The sequence below is a fragment of the Lytechinus variegatus genome, chromosome 10 (genome assembly GCF_018143015.1).
Source record: "Lytechinus variegatus isolate NC3 chromosome 10, Lvar_3.0, whole genome shotgun sequence".
Classification (NCBI taxonomy): Eukaryota; Metazoa; Echinodermata; class Echinoidea; order Temnopleuroida; family Toxopneustidae; genus Lytechinus; species Lytechinus variegatus.
In genome coordinates this window covers 22,307,282-22,329,218 of record NC_054749.1, presented here as the reverse complement: position 1 = coordinate 22,329,218, position 21,937 = coordinate 22,307,282, and the positions used below count along the sequence as shown (strand labels likewise).

The 21,937-nt window shown below is 34.6% G+C and overlaps 1 protein-coding gene across 2 annotated transcripts in view; it reads left to right on the top strand.

Annotated features, from left to right (window-relative positions):
* The window catches only part of LOC121423103 (probable low-specificity L-threonine aldolase 2), a 28,171-nt gene extending 6,522 nt beyond the window's left edge, over positions 1–21,649 (top strand). For both annotated transcript variants that reach the window (XM_041618392.1, XM_041618393.1), the window contains 9 exons: positions 4,371–4,494; positions 10,386–10,469; positions 10,946–11,034; positions 11,986–12,165; positions 12,787–12,924; positions 14,604–14,659; positions 18,861–18,997; positions 19,818–19,981; positions 20,711–21,649. In XM_041618392.1, the coding sequence (XP_041474326.1) occupies positions 4,371–4,494; positions 10,386–10,469; positions 10,946–11,034; positions 11,986–12,165; positions 12,787–12,924; positions 14,604–14,659; positions 18,861–18,997; positions 19,818–19,981; positions 20,711–20,845 (1,107 nt within the window). In that variant the 3' untranslated portion in view covers positions 20,846–21,649. The remainder of the gene's footprint in view (positions 1–4,370; positions 4,495–10,385; positions 10,470–10,945; positions 11,035–11,985; positions 12,166–12,786; positions 12,925–14,603; positions 14,660–18,860; positions 18,998–19,817; positions 19,982–20,710) is intronic.
* The last annotated feature ends 288 nt before the right edge of the window (positions 21,650–21,937 follow it).

The window sequence follows — 21,937 nt, the reverse complement described above, 5'->3', positions numbered from 1 at the left end:
GTTTTCTTTTTGCATCTAGGTGAAAAGTCCATTGGGTGTGTGTGTGGGGGGGGGGGAAACTCTATATCTGTATATGATCATTTTACACATACACAATTTAAAAAAGATATGCAGGATAGGATACCTTATGTTGGTATGCTTGTTAAGCATCATGAGTTAAGCTTTTATGATATGAAAGCAAAAAATGAGGAAAAAAGTATATAGTCCAATACTGGTGAGACTATACGACCTCACTAATAAGCCTCAATGAGAATGAGTTCAGGAAAAGAAATCAATGTACAAAAAGACCTATAAAATCTTATATTACATAGGTTATGTAGATTCGAATCAGTGATAGGTCAATACGCCACCACGTGACCATAGCTGCGAGGATCGCATTTGTTATATTCAAGGTTTTGACGTCACCTCATGGAATATACTGCGTTGTATTTTCAATTGCGGCGTTATATTCACTAAGGTGACGTCACTCGCTGCATACAAGTTGCGTAACAAGGTAGTTTATTTGATGTACGCGCTAATGTTAACGCGTCGATTGCATGAAGAACGCGCTTGATGTATTTTCCAAAAAAAAATATATTATGACGTAGATGGATCAGAGCTGTAGCAATTCGGGTTTGAGCCAGATGACGAATGCAATTTCTGATGGCGAATCCACATATACTATATAATATAACAGATATTGCCTGGTCTATCGTTTTAATAAATAACATTTCAACTCCCCTCCGGAGCTATATTTTTCCCTCGGGATAATATTTTCCCTCAGCGCTGCGCGCTTCGGGCAAAATATAATCCCTTGGGAAAAATATAATTCCGTCGGGGAGAGGAAATGTTATATTCAAACTCTAGGTAGGCAATATCTGTATAATATCCTGCAATTCCTTGTTTCCAGATAAGAAAATTATCCTGACAAATGACATCATGACCTTTTGCTCTTATCTGTCAACGCTGTAACAGGTGGATTGCATACAAGGTATATTGTTCCTGGTGGTTTTAGGGAATGGATGCATGGGTGGGTGGGAAGGAAATGAGGATGAGTACCTACATGTAATCTTTTCCTCTTTGTTTTGTTCATATATTTGCAAATTTAATCTGTTGTTGGAATCAGATTAGTTTTTAGACCATTCATACTTGTTTTGGGTGAAATGTTGGAGGCCTAAACAGGATTCCAATGGAAATACATGATCCAGTAGCGAATACCGACATTCCTACTTATGCTGTGGAATTGGAATTTTCCCTGAAGAAATCTCTGGTAAAGTAGGCCTACCTACTTCAGAGTTGAGAGAATTTCCAGGGGGATATATTCAATAGCCATTTTATGCTGTACTTTTTGTCTCGCCCACCAGAGGTGAAGGCGAGACTAAGGGATCCAAATGTCGTCCGTCACAAATCTGTAATGACACATAACTCCACAACCATAAGTCGCTTTTCAACCAAACTTGGATGGTGGATGGACTTGGGGGACCTGCATGTTATGCTGCAGTCTGAGGTCACATGGTAAGTTCAAAGGTCATTTTCAGGTCAACTTTAAGTTTACATGCAAGACTCTCTTATGACACCTAACTCCACAACTGTAAGTCGCTTTTCAACCAAACTTGGATGGTAGATGGACTTGGGAGACCTGCATGTTATGCTGCAGTCTGAGGTCATATGGTAAGGTCAAAGGTCATTTTCAGGTCAACGTTAAAGTTTACATGCAAGACTCTTAACTCCGCAACTGTAAGTCACTTTTCATCCAAACTTGGATGGTAGATGGACTTGGGGGACGTGCATGTTATGCTGCAGTCGGAGGTCACATGGTAAGGTCAAAGGTCATTTTCAGGTCAACGTTATGGTTTACATGCAAGACTCTTAACTCCGCAACTGTAAGTCACTTTTCATCCAAACTTGGATGGTAGATGGACTTGGGGGACGTGCATGTTATACTGCAGTTGGAGGTCACATGGTAAGGTCAAAGGTCATTTTCAGGTCAACATTAAAGTTTACCTGCAAGGCTCTTATGACAAGTGTTATTCCATCCCAGTCATTTCACAATGAAGTTTCGATATAATCCTCTTGCGTGCCCTCACAAATCATGATATTTATGGTTATTTTCATAAGTGGGCGAGACACAAAATTGCTTTTGCCTTGTTTTGTGATTGAGATGATGTGATTGAACCACCTAATAGATATCCCCATCCTGTCTATAATGGACAAAATTATTATTTTAGCAGCCAGATTTAATGGTCAGGTGAACTACATGTATCAATATTAAAGGTCATTTTTACTTCCGGAAAGGATATTTAAGACATTGTTACCTGGTGACTGACATGTGACTTTTGTCTGTAAAGTCAAGGCTAAAACTCCATTTGCTTGAATTGAGTGTAACTGTGACTGACTGGCCGTCTCACTAACCATTCCCTGCTTGTGTCTGCATGCTTAGAACTGAGCTTTTTTGTTGTTGTAATTTCGTGAATTCCAGAATCACTGTTCTAGTTGAATGATTTTAGACTGTATTTAAGTTGTATAAAGAAAATGGTGAGAGAAATTGAGAATTTGTTTATGTGTGGATGGCTTTGTATGTTGGCGTATATCTTTATATATTTTATGATTTTGTATGAATTTTAGGTTTTTTTCTCACAACTGGGAAGGAGGGGGGGGGGGGGGGCAATATTACAATCTGTGTTCTTTTGAATTAATTTGTCTCGCCTGTGTAGCGGAGCAAGACAGGTATCATTATTTCTGGCTGTCGTCGTCAACAATTGTGTTGTACAGTGTACACCCAATAACTTTCTATAGCTTCAAGGTGGGATCACCAAATTCATACCAGAGGTCCATCTCCTGAAGGCACAGGTCAAGTTCGAATATGAGTCGAATTTGAATAAGGTCAAAGGTCAATGAACTTTCCATGACTGGCACAATTGTGTTGTTACACCCAATAACTTTCTATAGCTTTGAGGTGGGATCACCAATTCACCAAATTCATACCAGAGGTCCATCTCCTGAAGGCACAGGTCAAGTTTGAATATGTGTCGAATTTGAATAAGGTCAAAGGTCAATGAGCTTTCTATGACTGGCACTGTGCTATGTTGTACACATAATAACTTTCTATATCTTCAAGGTAGGATTGCCAAATTCATACAAGAGGTCCATCTCTTGAAGGTGCAGGTCAAGTTCGAATGTGAGTTGAATTTGATTAAGGTCAAAGGTCAATGAACTTTCCATGACTGGCACTGTGCTGTGTTGTACACATAATAACTTTTTATATCTTCGAGGTAGGATTGCCAAATTCATACAAGAGGTCCATCTCTTGAAGGTGCAGGTCAAGTTTGAATGTGAGTTGAATTTGATTAAGGTCAAAGGTCAATGAACTTTCCATGACTGGCACTGTGCTGTGTTGTACACATAATAACTTTTTATATCTTCGAGGTAGGATTGCCAAATTCATACAAGAGGTCCATCTCTTGAAGGTGCAGGTCAAGTTCGAATGTGAGTTGAAAGGTCAAAGGTCAATGAACTTTCCATGACTGGCACTGTGCTGTGTTGTACACACAATAACTTTCTATAGCTTCGAAACAGGTATTAAAGATATCTGACTGGTACTGTATGTTCGGATGCTTTTTGCATCTGTTTGTTCCACTAATGGCATGACCTTATCTGTTTGTTCCACTAATGACATGACCTATAGTTTTGAGTTTTGACATGCAGCCTCTTCATGACTGCAATATGCAGGCGAGACAACGCTTGGTGTTTGCCTTGTTTATTCCTGATTAGAAGTGAAAAAAAATCATAAATATTATTGATCGACTGATTTGTAATACATTTTAAAATGTGTATCAAAATAATGGGGGGGGGTCAAAAGTAAAACGAACTGTAGACCTCACTGATTTCCAACACTTCTTTACAAACTCATTGTGAGTATGGCAGATTGATTCATGTGTTAATATTAGTACTTATAGTGTAATTTATAAAAAAAAAACTTCTGACAAGCATTTGAAATAAGGATTAGTCCACAATATCAGATCAAGCAACTTCTTTTAGGGAATTTAGTGGAGCGTTGTGGCCCAGTGGATTGGTCTCCGGGCTTTGAAACAGAGGGTTGTGGGTTCAAATCCCAGCCATGGCGTAGTTTCCTTCAGCAAGAAATTTATCCACATTGTGTTGCACTCAACCCAGGTGAGGTGAATGGGTACCTGGCAGGAATTTATTCCTTGAAATGCCCCAGCGCTGTAAAAGGCTGCGGGGCTAAAGCCAGGGTAATAATATCCAAGTCCTTTGAAAGCGCATAGAGACGTTATTCATAATGTGTTATGCGCTATACAAGAACTGTCTATTATTATTATTATTATTGAAACACTTGACTGGATTTTTTTTTCTTAAATCTCAACACATAGGATCAGGGCTATGTCGTTGACTTCCGTAGCGACACCATCACTAAGCCAACGGATGCCATGCGCAAGGCCATGAGTGAGGCTGTGGTAGGTGATGATGTCTTTGGTGAGGATCCTACTGTCAATGGTAAATATCTGAGAAGGCTGAACATTGCAGATATGGTGTGATAAAAAACAAGCTCTGTAATTATCTGTATCCAAAATCATTGAGATTTGGCACGACTATACCCCCAGCTAGGGATGGGAGTGTGTGTGCTTGCATGTTTGTGTTGTTCAATTTGTGTTTTTTTTTACATAACTATTGTCAATGTTGTTTAAGATTAGAAAAGTATTGCAGGCAATTTCCATTTCAATGATATTTAAAGAAGTAAAAATATACAATGAAATGATTGAGAAATTTGAAAATCAATAAAATACATCAGAAAACATTTTGATTGATTAATTGATTGATTGATTGAATCCATTTATTTCATTTCGATAAAAAGACATTTACAAAGTATAACATACACGATTATCACATAATATGCCAATATACAAATACATGAAAATATGAAATGAAATAAGAGAACTTAAAGAAAGGCCTTTAAGGCTTTGTGTGTAAAAGTTCTCTCAAATAGCTGTACTACATTTTACATTGCGTTACAGGCATATAAGAATCTTCAATTTGTTATGCCCCCCATCCCCCTTTAACAAACAGAATAGTCTTACAATGGTATTATGAACATCCACACGCACACCATAACACACAAAACACACTCACCCCACACGACACATCCATCAGCTATCAGAGGAATTAGATGCCAAGGTAAAGTTAAGTATATATTAATGTAAATTGATAAATGGTAAACATTGTAAAACTCAAATGTGAAGAGATAAAAGATGTTTTTTTAGTACCCTTTTAAACTGTAATAACGTTTTACAATCAATAACATTACTTGGGAGGGAATTCCATATAATAGGTAAACTATGACGAACAGACTTCTGAGACAGTGTATTCTGAACTTTCCACAAATGTATCAAATTTGAACTACGAGTATTATAATTATGTATTTGATTATTGAGAGAGAAATATGAAGATATAGAATTTGGAAGAAGACCCTGAGAGTACATAAAACCAATCAATGCAGTATGATATTCATAGAGATGATATATATTCAGTGTTTTCAACTTGTAAAATAGGGGGGCTGAATGAGAAAGAAAGTGACTGCCTGTGCAGATGCGTACACATTTCTTTTGAACTTTATGCAGAGAATCTAATTTAGCACGGCTGCTGTTACCCCAAAGTACAATACAATATGAAAGATATGGTAATATTAAAGAATTATACAAAGTAAATAATACAGATAGAGGGAGGTAAAATCTTAACCTATACATAATACCTAAGCATTTGGAAACTTTAGACAAAATATTATCAATATGTACATCCCAGCGTAAAGTACTATGTATATAAACTCCAAGAAAATTAGCCACATCTACTTTATCAATAACAACAGAATTAAACTTTAATGAAATATTTGACAAGGATATATCAAAAGCCTTAGTATGGAAAAATATAAAATGTGTTTTGCTCAAGTTTACAATTAATCTGTTGGCCTTAAACCAGTTCGAAACATGGGATATTTCAATATTAACATTTTGTTCTAGATCTGCAATTTCAGGCGGAGTATAAAATAAGGTAGTGTCATCAGCATACATTATGAATTCAAACTTATTTGATGAATGTATTATGTCGTTGATAAATATTAAAAACAACAAAGGGCCCAATATGGAACCCTGTGGAACACCTCTAGTTACAACAAAATAATCTGACGAGAAACCATCATAAATAGTATATTGAAATCTATTTGATAAATAATTAACAAACCATTGTAAAGGAACCCCACGAATACCATAATATTTCAATTTAGAAAGGAGTATTTTGTGATCAACGATGTCGAATGCCTTTGAAAGATCCATCAGTATACAAATCCCAAAATCATTATCAATCATTGCAGAAATGATTTTACTTTGCAAATCAATAACAGCATGGGACGTTGAATGGTTACGCCTAAAGCCATATTGGCAATGTGTAAGAATTTTATGTTGTAAAAGAAATGAATAAACACGACTATATACACATTTTTCAAGCAACTTGGATAAACTCGGCAAGATTGAAATTGGCCTGTAATTTTGAATTAAATGTGGGTCACCCTTTTTAAACACTGGAATTATTTTCGCAATCTTGAATTTATCAGGGACTATACCAGTGGACAATGATATATTAAAAATGTAAACTAACGGTTTAACAATAGAATGAATGATTTTTTTAAGAAGAGTGCTACTTAAACCATCATGACCACATGCTCTGCTGTTATTCAAAGATTTTGAAATTTCAAGTATTTCACTCTCTGTAATTGGCTTAAAGAATACTGAATTTGGATACAAATCTTTAAGGTAATCAGAATGTGAATTGAGGGCTTCAGAAGAATCACCCATAGATGATTCGGTACAATATTTAGAAAAGTGCGAACTAAAAGCTTGTACAATATGCTCAGAATTTTCAATCCTTTCATCGTCGTGCAGAAAATATTGAGGTAAAGATTTTTTTTGTTTATTCAAAACTGAATTAATAACAGACCATGTACCCTTCGGATCGTTTTTCGTTTGATTAAATTTATGACAATAATAGTGTCTTTTAGCATTACGTAGCCAATTATTAACTTTATTCCGATATAATTTGAATTTCCTCTCACTAGAAGTGGAAGGATTACATAAAAACTTTAAATTATATAATCTATTTTTTCGTTTGATACAAAGTAATAAAGACGGTGATATCCAGGGTTTACGAATTCGTGGTCTATTTTTGTTCTTTTTTATCATAGGAAAATGTTTATCACACAGCCTTGTTAAAATATCAGTAAATGTGTCATAAAGTAAATTTACATCACTTTTATTGTCATTATATAAAACAGACCAATCAGTTTGTAAAAGTTCAACTTGTAATGTTTTTATTCTATCATCAGTAATATTCCTATAAGTATAAGGCTTTGATTTGAAATCAGAACCATTATTTACAACTGGAATAAAAAATACTGGTAAATGGTCCGTAATTTTGACAGAAATAGTTCCACAATGATATCTTAAATCAAAAACATTAGTAAATACATTGTCAATAAGTGTTTCTGTATCCAGTGTTACACGGGTAGGAATTGAGATAAGAGGGGAAAAACCAAATGATGAATTCAAACTCATAAAAGTACTAGCAACACTTGGATGAGAAAATTTCAACAAATCAATATTAAAATCGCCAGCTATAAATATATTTCTTCTTTCCTTACTCAAAATATCAAGCATATTATTATGAAACTCTAGATATGCATGTATGTCAGAATTCGGTTTCCGGTAGATAACGCCTACAGTGTATTTTACATGAGATTCAGAAACAAAATCAATAAACAAATATTCTTATACCCTCTCTACATTAGTGTCAAATGAAATATCACTTCTAATTTGACATTGGAGATTTTCTTTCACAAATAACGCCACACCACCCCCACGACCATCCATTCTGTTAGAATTAAAGAATGTGTACCCATCCAAATGAAAGGGGATAATCGGTGTACTAGAAAGCCATGTCTCAGATATTGCTATAATTGAAAAAGAATTTTTAAGAATATATAGTAAATCTGTAATTGCGCAAAAAAATTGTGAAGACTTCTTGCGTTAAAATGAATAAGTGAAATACCTGAAATTTTATCAAAATTACAATTAAACTCAGATGGTGTATAACACTTACAGGTAACAAAAGAATTATCAATATTTAAATCAGGATCAATAATTTCAAATGGATCAGACATGGGGGAGGAATAGGTCTACTTCAAAATGAACAAGGCAATTCCTCTGAGAAACACAAACATACTTACACCCACACTCACAACACACTTTAAAAAAGCAAACAAAAATCAGACAATTCATATCGTGAAAACTGGGTATTATTACGAAATGTGAATTTAAATCAAAATAATTACTGAATTACTACGGGAAATTTATTTTACTATATGAAAAAAAAATGCCATGTAATGAAATAAAAAAAAATAAAAAAAATTAGGTTTATACAAAATATAAATGCCAAAAAAAAAAAGAAAAAAGAGAATTAAAAACAGTTTCATATAAATAAAGAGTTTACATGTAGCTTGAAAGTACTTAGCTCTTCAATTATATATATATAAAAAATATAAAATAAAAGAAAAAAGAAAGTCACTGTCCAGTGTTAGGATGATTATCAAATATGCGATGTGCGTGAAAACTTCCCAGGAGACTATCTTGGTATTAATGTTTTCAAGTCTTCTTTACTGTGTATCACCTTCTTCTCTTTGGTTTCCTTTAACAACGCAATGATTCTTCCATCGAAGCTCCACGCTGTTTCAACCCTCTCATGCAATCTAGTATGATACTATTTTTAAGGATATCTTGTCAGAATTCCCAATGTCTAACCGAAAAAATACTAGTTGTTAAGAGCCTTAATTAATCAATCTATAGACATGGAAAAAAATAGTAGTGACACTTAGCCACATTTCCATAGGGTTAGGGTTAGATCTCAGGGGGGGTCTATTCAATTAACTTATCCATCTTTTATTATAGAAGTTTATGATAACCCATTTTCATCTGCATCTGCTGAGGCTGAAAAACTAAACATGTAGCTTGCATGCATCTAACTACATTTACATACTACAACAGGAAGGCAAAAGATATTTGTTCGACCTAACCCATTTGAATTTTTTTTTAATTTGATATTGCTGATTGACAAAAGTGTATGAATATGATTGAAAATCTAACACTGATTCTAGAAATGGTACTTACTGAACTTCCTTTGCCCAAATTTGAAGGATATATCAATGACTTTGGAACTATTTTTGACTGGCGGAAGAATTATGGCTATTTTACTGTTTAAGTTGATGAATTTGATCCCATCATAGTTATCTCCATAAATGGTGATTTGCTTTTTTAAATGAGCTGGCTACGATACCCTTTTTCTGGTCAGATATGGAATGTCAGATATATATCCTATCCAATGGAAGTAAACATTTGACCCTCTAATTTGACGTTTATTTTTTATGATTTTTTTTTAAAGTGCCATTTTAACTCACAAGTCTATGGGGGAATGTTTTGCACGTGTGACACCATTACAACTTTACACCGGTTGACCTGGGCATGAGATTACCGAGATATTCATCTATATCATGTTGAATTAATCTGTTTGCTTTGTTAGCCTTAGCTGTAGAATATCATTGTTAAAAAGCTTATCAAAGACCAGCATGTCATATATACTATGGACTTTCTACCTTACAATTCATGCAATGCATGTAACCTTTGTGAGTCCTCTGTGTTCTGATAGCAGCTGTTATCAAATTAACAATGGCTGATGATAAAGGAAATGGTGGGGGAAAAATAATTTCTTAGGAGATAATATAGCATTTCATTTGCTATTTGCTTTAAATTTTACTTTCATTTTTCCTGATGTTGGTGATTTTTCTATTGAACCAAGCAGTGAACAAACATGAATTTGTATGTGACTTCGGGCTTATGTGTATTTTTTTTTAAGAATGGATAGCTGGACAAAGGGAATTCTGAAAGTTTCTGTCATACTAATGAAAATGAGAGAGCTGTAGAATTACTTATGATGGTGATCCACAGATGATGGTATTTGAACATACATGCTGTATTTCATAATATTAATAACAAGCTTTTTTAACACTTTTCCTATGTTTTATGATTATCAGATATTCTCCCTTTCATCTATGAGCAAATACTTGCCATTTGTCTACTCAACATCTATGATTGTTATGTAGATGTTTGTCCCTTTGGTCTCTACTTTAATGGTAGAAAAAAAACAATGCTTTTGAGTGTTTACATGAGGATATATTACATGTATGTATTCTCTTAGATAGTGATCAATAAGACTTTCAGGAAATATCAGGATACTTTTTTTATATAATTCATTCATCCAAAAGCTGTCGCACTCTTACTTTTACAATCCAGAACTACAAAACAAGGTGGCCAAAATGATGAAGAAGGATGCTGCCCTCTTTGTTCCAACAGGGACAATGTCCAACTTGATCGCAGGTAAAGTCGTCATTTCTTGTCTTTTATCTGCAGCTTTCGAGATGAAATTATTCTATATAAATTTGAGAAAGAATCAAATTGTATCAATATAGAAAATGTCTAGATTTTGAGAAATTTGGTGCATTTCATATAATGAAAAACAAAAGAAATAGTGAGTGAGTGATGTTAGCAGTCCCCTCATTTTTATACAAACCAGGATGTGAATATAACTGTTTTGTGAAATTAAGCGGAAGATAAAAATGTCATAACTGTTATCCTATTTTGATGAAATTTTCTGCATTATGCTTGTTGGATTTTTCTCTTTTTATTCAAATCAACTATTTGTTGGGCTTGTCCTTTAATATACATTTTGACTGCTTCCTCTGTGGCTTATGTATATTCCTACTTTTAAAAGGTTTAGATTTCTGGATAGAAACTAATTGATTCTTTAGAAATTTGTAGAATATTAATAATAGTTTATTTCTTTATTTTTACAGTAATGGGTCATTGTACTGGTCGAGGTGAGGAGATATTGCTAGGAGACAAGTGTCACATCTTTACCTGGGAACAGGGTGGTATGGCCCAGGTAAGAAAATAGAACTGTTTGTTTGTCATTACTCCCTCTGTCAAAAGTAATGATGATACTGATTAGAATGGTGATTATGATATTCATAATACTGATGTAAATGATTATATTGATCATGATGCTATTGCTCCTGCTGATGATAATAATGAACAATCAAGTGGTAGTAGTAGTAGTAGTAGTAGTAGTACTAAGTAGTAGTAGTAGTAGTAGTAGTAGTAATAGTAGTAGTGATAATGAATGTGGTGACAACAATGATGATGATGATGATTATGGAGTATGGTGATGGAGTATGGTGATGATAATAGTGATGATGATGAATATGATGATGGTGATGATGATGGTGATGATGACTGTGATGATTATGATGATGGTGATGATGATGGTGATGATGATGATGGTGATGATGATGGTGATGATGATGATGATGGTGATGATGATGATGATTATGATGATGGTGATGATGATGGTGATGATGACTGTGATGATTATGATGATGGTGATGATGATGGTGATGGTGATGATGATGATGATGGTGATGGTGATGATTATGATGATGATGGTGATGATGATGTTGATGATGATGGTGATGATGATGGAAATGATGATGATGATGATGATGGTGGTGATGATAATGCTGAAAATGAATGATGGTGATCGTGAAAATCTATAAAACATTTCTTTGAGGCATTACACTTCATTTTGACAATGGTGCAGTAGAGAAAAAGTGCTAATAACATTTATTGAAGCATACAATTGAGTCAGCAATTAGCATCATTTGACCACACTTTTTTTACAGACCAGATTATGGAAAATGTGATATTTGCCTCTTCTGAGTGATTGGTTCTTTATACTGTTTAATGATTTCTTATGTTGTCAAATTAAGTTGACTTGAATTGAAAATAACCCAGACTTGAAGCTTGAAAATGTCATAAATTTTCTGTATAATGTCAGTTTGCTGGTGTGTGCCCACACACAGTCAAGACCTTACCAGATGGAACTCTAGACTTGGAGGAGCTAGAGTCCAAGATACGACCTAGCGATGTTCACATGGCCACCACCAAACTCATCTGCATCGAAAACACCCATAATGCAACAGGAGGCAGAGTACTTCCTCTTGAGTTCTTAAAGAAGGTATTTTGATCATCAACTCTATAAGTTCTATCCATTTCCTCACAAAAAAATTGCAGATCACCTTGATTTTCCCCTAAATTGTATGTCGAGCAGTGATATACATGTATGCTGTTGAGGAGCTTTATTTAAAGATTTCCAGCGAAATTATAATTTTATGCATAAATTAGTGTGATTGCTGTATTTTTTAATAACCAGTCATTTGGAACAATCAATTCTAAAATTTTGTAGAATATGTTATGGTTGAAGTGCGTGCGAATTTTAATTGTGATCACATGATATTCAGCTGAAATATCAGCCTTCTCAGCATCTAAAATACCTAGTCTTTTTAGGGTTAAAGCAGTAATTGATTACCTAGTCAAAAATCAAATGAACATGTAACTAATATGACAATCGGAAAGAGACAGAGAAAATAGAATTTAAAAAATATGGATAATCTAAGGGTTGAAGATCTGTTGAAAACCTAAGAATGTCAGTACCTAAAACTTCCCAGCTCATGTGAATTCATTTCATCAATCTGATTCAGCTTTCGATAGACTTTTACATTCATTAATGTTATTGAATGTATAAATGCCATCAAGACAATCCATGATTTGAACCCATTATTCGGTTGATTCAATCTAGGTGAGAGCTATAGCAGATAAGCATAATCTGAAGGTTCATTTAGACGGTGCTCGTCTTCTTAACGCAGCCGTTGCTATGGATGTTACCCCTGATGTCATCACCCAGTATGTTGACTCTATCAGTCTCTGTTTCTCAAAGGTAACAATACCAACTCTTTCTTTGTGCAAGTATGGTGTGGTGATCTATATGCAGTGCCCCTTATGTGCATTCATCTAATTATAGAAGGCATGCTATATTAAACAACAAAAGTGGAAAATTCTTAATATCAGGCATTCTATGTGAAGACCTCATAATTTAGTCTTTCTCATCTAAACCTTGAATAGTGTAGAAAACTCCAATTTAGAAATGACAGGCTGTGTTTTTTTGCAAGATGTTTATACATTTTGTTCAAATTTTTTGAGGTTTTAGGGATAATTACTCTTCAGAAATTAACAAACAAATCGTCTGCAAGTTAAGTAGAATATTTTAGAAATGTGGGTAGATTACAGATGAGCGGACAGCCCCCCCCCCCCCTCCATACTGTAATCATAATCTTTGTGATGTTGAAATGATTTGAGATGCTGAATAATTATAAAATTGATCGTCAACCTATTGGTACTTATTGGTATTTGTTTAATGTAAAACTACACAGAATTTCTTGAACTCTAAATCAGATTCCATCCTCAAATTTACATAATTTTCCTCTTGAACATGCTTTGAGAGAAAGCTTAATGCAACAGATGCAGTGTTTCCACTTTGAAGGAAATTACCCAAATTCCGGGAAATCCAGACTTTTTCCGGGTAATTTCCGGGAAATGAAAAAATTCCAGGAAATTCTGGGAAATCCAAAAATTACAATGAAACAATTAAATATAGCAACTATTAATATTCAGGTTATATTTACATGATTTTAACCTCCATACGTAGCTCAAAATTTTTCGCTCGCGCTCCGTGCTCGCATTTCATAATGTTGTTCCTACTTTTAAAGAGGGCGGGGACAAAAAAATGCTAAATTCCCTGATTTTTGCCACCTGGAACAAATTTGCACTCGTATTATTGCCCGATATTCGTTAAAAATCCAACTTGAAAATTCCAGGAAATATTTATGAATTTCAGGAAATTTGGAACCCAATTTCGGGAAAATTATTTTGGAGCTGTGGAAACACTGAACAGATGTGAACTGATCCAAAATCGTAGTAGGAAAAGTAACCCTTGTAGTTACTCCTCTCAACACAATGAATAATAAATTTGTTGGCTGTAGAAAAGAATGACGATAACTGGCATTGTGTAAGAGAAAATACCTGTAGGAAAGAAGGGAAGGAGGACAAATGAAATTTTTATTGTCTGCAGGGTGCTACATAAGCACTTGCCCTGGGCAAGTAAAAGTTAGAGTCGGGCAAGTGTTTGGAAGTAAAGACCAAAACTACTTGCCCAAATTGGGCAAGGAAAATTCACACAGCAGAAAGCAAAATTTTCACAGTAAAGAATGACCAGAATTAGGGTCAATATGTTATGATATTGACCCTAATTTTGGTCATGGCAGGCAAGATAACATCACTTCGGAAAAAGAAATGCAGTAACAAGGTAGATCAGTTCATGTCAAAAGAGAGAAAAGGTCAATTGTTTATAAAACCGCAAAACTTTCTTTTGAAGAGGTAAAAGTTTTTTCTTCAAGGATTTTTTCGGGCAAGTGAAATAGATTTTTGGGCAAGTATATTCCAACTATTTAAATATTAACTTGCCCGACTGGGTAAGCACTTTTAAAAAATTATGTAGCACCCTGATGTCTGTATTTGTATTTTCATTAAAAAACATAATCCACTCTCTCTATTTATTAGGGACTTGGCTGTCCAGTGGGGTCTGCCCTTATAGGATCTAATGACTTCATCGCAAGGTGAGTATCTTCCCCACTTATAATTAACCCAGAGGGGTAGAACACTGTTTCATTAAGCATATCATCAATGACTGGTTACAAGATGATGTTAAGAATTTTATCACCTTCACAGAGATGCCAAGTTCAAAGACCAGCTATGCATGAGATTTTCTGTGAATCTGAGTGAGATCACAGACATTGTGTACAATGTATATGGGGATAGGCTGTGATAGTTGCGTGAGACAGAGATTTGAGGGGATGAACAAGAGTCCAAAATGCTTGAGTCTCACACATAATGCGTGAGACTTGGTAGCTCTGCCTTCATATCTTAAAACAAAACAAATAAACAAAAACAAGCACTAAAACTGGTAGTCCAGAGTATGCAAATCCCTGGAGCTAAGAGGCTTATACATAACGGAATCATATCGTATTGCGTGTATGATTTCATGGGTGTATTTTCTATAAAAAGGCTCTGAAATTGTTATGGTTAAATACCACAATTTTCAGAATTTAAGTAGAAAATCGTGGTGATGACAGAGGCATAATTTTCTGACATTGAATGGTTAAGACAAGGGAAGATTCAAAACATGCACATAACAAATTCTTAAATCTATGATCTATGCATTTTATGAAACAAGGCATTATCTTTTTTTAATTTTGATGAATCATGTACTAATTGATGTGTTAAAATTTTTAATTTGCAAAGGTTTCTGGTAGTTCTTTTAAGGTACCTGATCAGTGTGAAGACGATTCTCACTTTTCCTGTTCATTTCAATAAGTGTGATTGAAACAACATATGTAATGTATTGCAAATGATTGCTATACCAAATTACAAATGTGATTTTCTTCAAGTTTATCAGTTTGATAATGATCTTACATGTATTTCTCTGTCTTTTATCAAAAGTTTGAAAAATATTTGAATCACCAGTGAACAATTTAAAGAGAAATGTTTAGTGTAAGTTGGTAAGTTTTCAGTGTAGCCTAAAGCAATATGGGCCCAAGTGAGAACATTGTGGAACCGTATATATTGTCTTTGTACTGTGTTCTTGTAATTTAATATTTGTGTTTGGTTTGAAGGGCAAATAAAAAAAACATTGTGATATGTCTCATATATGCCAGCACGTATAATTAATGATTTAATTATCAAAAGTGTGATGATAATTCATCAAGTCTAAAACAATATTACGTTATTTGTTTACAAATTATAACTTCCTCCTATTAAAATGCCTCTTTATTCGCTATTGTCTATTGTCCACGGCGGACTGCATTTGCATATTAATGAGTCAAAAAGAAGAGGATCGAGGGTATTTGAATTCCAGATCATCGAAACTTAACCGTGAACCAGAATATCCTGGTGGTTGAGTTGCTGCCAGACAAGCAGTAGATGGCAGGTCCGAATCCCACGGGTTCCAATTTTTTGTCTGACTTATGATATTCATTACAGATCAACACATGAGAGTCATGCCTAAAGTTTGTTTAATAAATTATATCATGCTCATTTCTTTACCCATTGTGCTTGATAATCAATGTGAATTTGTACTTTGTTTTGGGAAGTCATTCTTCATTTAATACAAACTGTCATCAGGTTATAACAATTTCATCATGTCACAGTTGCATTTAAAAGGCCAGGTGCCTTGGCCGAGTGGTCTCTGGCACCTGATTACACCATGTGGCCTCAAGCATTCAATTTACCTCGCTCTTTTATAAATGAAAATGCTGTTTGTATTTTTAATACCATCTGTGCACCTTTAGTAACTTCTATTATAACCATTCCCAACAGCCAATGAAAATCAAGGATTCCATGATAGTTAACATTCAATGGCATAGTTTCCATAAGTGTGAGAATAGAAATGACTCCACGAGCACCTTCTGTCTATTATCATAGGAAGTTGTCACTTTTACTTTATTTACTTCATCATAAAATTGTCCCCATCTCCAGTGAATAATAAGATTGTATTATGATTTTATGGTTATAAAATACCTCAGTGACCCAACATTAGAAGGCATCCTTAATGGGTATTACAAACAAAAATCAGTACTGAGAGCTCTGAGATTATCAAAATCTTTCTGTTATCATGTAAGATGGCTGATTTGCTGTTGATACATAGTTGTGGATCCCCCCCCAAAAAAAAAAATCTAAAAAAATGAGGGAAAATGGAATAAAAAAAGACAAATAGTAATACTTTTTTAGCTTGTGTTTTTATAGTCTGCATAACGCAGGGGTGTGAGAGTTCAGATTTTTTTTTTCAGCTTAATTTCAACTTATTTTTTTACTTTCCTCTGTACAAAAAGTATGGGAGCTCTTTCTATTTCAGACTTTTTTAACACTCTTCAGATTTTTTCAGATCTTTTTATTTGTGACCACTCACACCCCTGATAACGCAAAACTTCCAAGCATATTGCAAAGCTCAATCTTTATAGCATATCCACTAATTAATGTTGGTCATTTTCATGGTCCTAATATTATTTCTATTCTCATAGCACAAATTACATGTAAGTACAAATCTATTTTGCACAAGTTACCACTTTTCTATATTCCTTTTCATTTATATCCATATTCATGTTACTTTCTGATTTGTAACGGTACATGACATAACATATTTTGAAAAAAGTAACATTGTATCATTCGTGAATGCAGATGAAAATAAACAACTAACTTTCCAGCCTGAATAGGATGCTTATGACACTAGTATTTACGTAAAGGACAAGTCCACCCCATCAAAAAGTTGATTAGAATAAAAAGAGAAAAATCCAACAAGCATAACACTGAAAATTTCATCGAAATCGAATGTAAAATAAGAAAGTTATGACATATTAAACTTTTACTTAATTTCACAAAACAGTTATATGCACATCCTGGCTGGTATGCAAATGAGGAGACTATGACGTCATCCACTCACTGTTATTTTCTTTTATATTTTATTATAGGAAATAAGAAATATTCTTATTTTCTCCTCATTGTCAAGTGATACAACAATTAATTCCTTCCTGAACATGTGGAATAAGCATTGCTTAATACTATATGGATCAGTAGATAAAAAACAAAAACCAAAAGAAATAGTGATGGACATCAACTGAGTCACCTATTTGTGCATATCACTGTTTTGTGAAAAATAAGCGAAACTTTGAAATGTCATAACTTTCTTATTTTACAACCGATTTTGATGAAATTTTCAGCACTATGCTACTTTGATTTTTCTCTTTTTATCAGTCAGCATTTTCCTGGGGTGGACTTGACCTTTACGCATCTTGTCCAAATTCTGTGATGCGTCGTTCAGCAGGATAAATCACTTATTAGGATGATGTAATGCATCTTGTCGTTGGAGCTTTCCTGCAGTCCCCATTGTCTTGTCTATGGCAACTGTGATAGTTTCTAATGAAAAGCTACTTGCAGGATTTCTGCAGGGAGACATGGATCTGACTTTTGACAAGGTGCCTTACTATAGAGTACTGAAGTGTGACATCATCAATTTTCCAATTTTGCATTTCAGGATTTTTTATACCATAATTTGGTAGAGCATATGAAAAATTTGGTGAGAATCGGTCCATGGGGGCCTAAGATATTGACCTCATGAATACATAATTAGCCCTATTGATGTCAATGTTCCTAACTTTAGAATCAGGCCAATAATATGTGAACTTCAATGGGGCTAATTATTTATTCATGAGGTCAAATCTCAGGCCCCCATGGACCGATTCGCACCAAATTTTGGTAGGGGAGGTATTTCATCATGCTCTAACAAAATATGGTATCAGAAATTCTGAAATGCAAAAAAAAGTTTTTTGTGACGTCATCACTTCGGTACTCTATTTACAAATTCACTACAGCCGTGTCATAAGTTTTTGTTTTACCCGTTTGCCAGTGATTTTTGGCAGGGACCAGTGGATCAGTACCGTAAAGAACTAAGTGTCACAACAGAAAAAAAAGAATATTAACCACTTAATGACCTACCTTTCCTCATCTTAAACCTTCAAATAATATTTAATTTCAAACCTTTCATCAACCACATAGGACAATGAAAAGAAGATTACTGAGCAGGATTTCTCAATTTGGATATATCGGCCCAGAACTTTATGAATCTTGCAAAGGCATGGCCATTTTCTGTTTGTTTGCTTGTGACTTAGTTGCTGCATTGCAGTTATTATTTCAGTGTAACCATTCCTCATTATCTTCAGCATAACCTCAGGTTGGTAACACATTGGTATTAATTTCTTTCACCAGAGCTTTGAGGCACAGGAAAGCTTTAGGGGGAGGTATGAGACAGTGTGGTGTGCTTGCCGCTGCTGCTCTGGTGGGCATAGATCAAGGATATGCAAGACTACATGTCGACCATGAAAATGCTCAAAAGCTATCCAAAGGTAAGTTTACACATGTTTGTTGCCAACATAGGCCAATTTGCATTGAGATATTTTTTTTGTGCATATGTCACATAAATAAGAAAGATTATTTCAAAGTGGTTACTTTTTATTATCATGCATGCTCTGCCTGTTTTAAGATGTTTATGTCACAAAATGAGTGTTTAGCCAGAAATTTAAAGTTGCTATAAAATGTGTATTATTTTGAAGTATGTTTCTCAGTTCCTAGTCGGGGAGGGGGGGGGTGTCAGTCCCTATTGTCACCTTCAAGTCTTAAAGGTAAATGCTAGTTTTGGTAACGATATCAAAATGAGTTCGTACAGAATCCAATGAAATGACCACCAAAGTGTCTGTTTGTATAAATAAAACGCATGTGCCATAGAATTCTGGAAGAAATTGTGTAATTGCTGAGAAATCAGCAAATAAGCACAGGAATCGGGTAGGGCGTCGGGCCCGACGCCCTAAGCAATAATTATACATTGTCCCACGTGCGCTTATCTGTGTTGGGGATCTTCGGTGTGAACATTTTTCAGCGTAGATTTCAAGATTTCACAAAGTTCAGTTAATGTAACTGTACCAGATCTAGATCCTCGATGATATACTGACAATTAAGCCTTGTTTTACAGACTTTCTCATGAAATCAGTGTTTACTACAACTACTGGAATTTCTCTTTAATCTAACTTTACATTATTTACAACCATGGTTGGGTGAATGCACTTTTCTCTTCTTTGAAATGAAAGTAATTTATTTCCTGATATATTAATGTTCTAAACTAGTCACAATATCCATTATTTTTTTTAATTTGTGCATTGTTTGAATCAGGTCTAAAAGAGATGGGCAACCCAGTCTTCACTTCCATCCCAGAGAACACACAGACAAACATGGTACATGTTCTAATACGAGAAGACATTCCATCCATGCAAGCCGCTCAGCTCCTAGGAAACGTCGCTGATGATGAAATCGCCACCCTCGGTCAGAGTATTCAGGTATGACAATGATATTCAGTGGCGGATCAAGGCAAGTTGAACACAATACCCTTTCAGGGGGCCGACTTTTTGTTTTTGCATGACAGTCGGCCTCTCCAAAATATTGTGTCTAATCCGGCAGCCGAGACCTGTGCCTGATTCAGAGCTGCCAAGTAGTACTGATTTTCCGTATTTAGTACTGGAAAAAGAGAAGAATACTGATGGTTTCATGCAAAATACTGATTTCTTAAGTTTCAGTTTATGTGTTGTCCTATGGTATTCCTTTGGAAATACTAATTTCCTCACCAAAATACTGATTTTCAGCCTTGAAAATACTGAAATGTTCTTGTTCAGGTTGGCAGCTCTGCTGATTAAATTCCTGAAAGTCAAAGTTGTCCATAAACCACAGATTACCATTTGGCTGATGTCGGGTTTGCCTGTGATTCAGGCTATATGGGTGTCAGATTCCAGATTTGAACCATGATATGTGTCTTTCAGATGGCAATGTTAAAGGTTAGTTCTAGATATCTGATTCATACACGTCTGAAAAAAACACAATTACACACACATTATTCTCTTTTTCTTATTCATTTTAGAATTTTATTTTATGTCATAAACCAGTCCAAACTCGTCTTAATTGCTTGAAGCATTTTCCTTTAATATGTATCATCAATGGTTCGTAAACATTTACCTGTAATATCAATTTAAGGCATTAAAATAGTTTTGACTATCTTTGATTCTTGTTCCTAGGTAAAACTGTTTCCAGAGACTGCTAACTCATTGCGAGCGGCCATGAATCACCATGTCACAGAGAAAGATATCGAAATGGCTCTAAAGAAATTCAAATTCATTGGAGAAAAGCTGGACAAGAATGGACTTAAATAAAGAGTGGTTAGGTTGAGGATCATTATAAGTGATTCAGATTTCAGAATTTGTTCTTGCAAGGATTCATCAGGGCTTATTATGTCAATAGCATATTATGTGGGTAAAGGATTGTGGGATTTTGGTTTGAGGATTGTGGAAGTTTTGAATATGGGTGAGGTGAGGAATGAATTCAATATTTTTATTTTAACTATCCATTCATCCATCCATCCATCAACCCACACATCCATACATCTTTCTATTGTTAGTTTTTTTAAAATTTATTTATTTATTGATTCATTCATTTATTTATGTATTTTATTATTGATATATTTTAATTTTTCATCATCATTAGTATTTTTTTTTTTTTGGGGGGGGGGTCAGATTAAGAAAGGCATGTAATAACATTCAGCGCAAAACCAAAAATCACTGCACTGAGGGTGAAACTTCTTTTATTTGTAAAGTTTTAACAAATTTTTAAAGGGGTATAATTGCCTGCCCCCCCCCCCCCACCCTGTTCAATCAACATCAAATATGAATGGCTCTTGAATGAATTTAATGATGATGAATTGGTGAAAGAGCAAGTATTCTGATAAAGTATATTTTTTCTAAATTCACATCATTATATGATGTTATCATTGTAAATTATAATTGCCTGCCCCCCCTCCAACCCTGTTCAATCAACACCAAATATGTATGGCTCTTGAATGAATTTGATGATGAATTGGTGAAAGAGCAAGTATTCTGATAAAGTATATTTTTCTAAATTCACATCATTATATGATGTTATCATTATAAATTATATGTTATTATTCATGTACATACAAGAACTATGACCAAAAATTGAACAAAGTGAATCGAGTGATATATATTCTACCCATCATTCAATCATCTGGAAAGAAGAGTTCAACGTGTTCTCTTTGATCTCCATTTGATAGTATTTTTATCAGTAGGCCTAGAGTCACATCGTGGCAGTATTTAAAAGTTTGTACAATGTGTTTCACTGTGTACTATCCTAGCTATAAAGTTCTTTGCACCTTGCACTATCTTGGATTCAAGTTAATTGCACTGCCTATCCTCTTTTTAAGCATATTTGAAAGTGATATAACATGAATT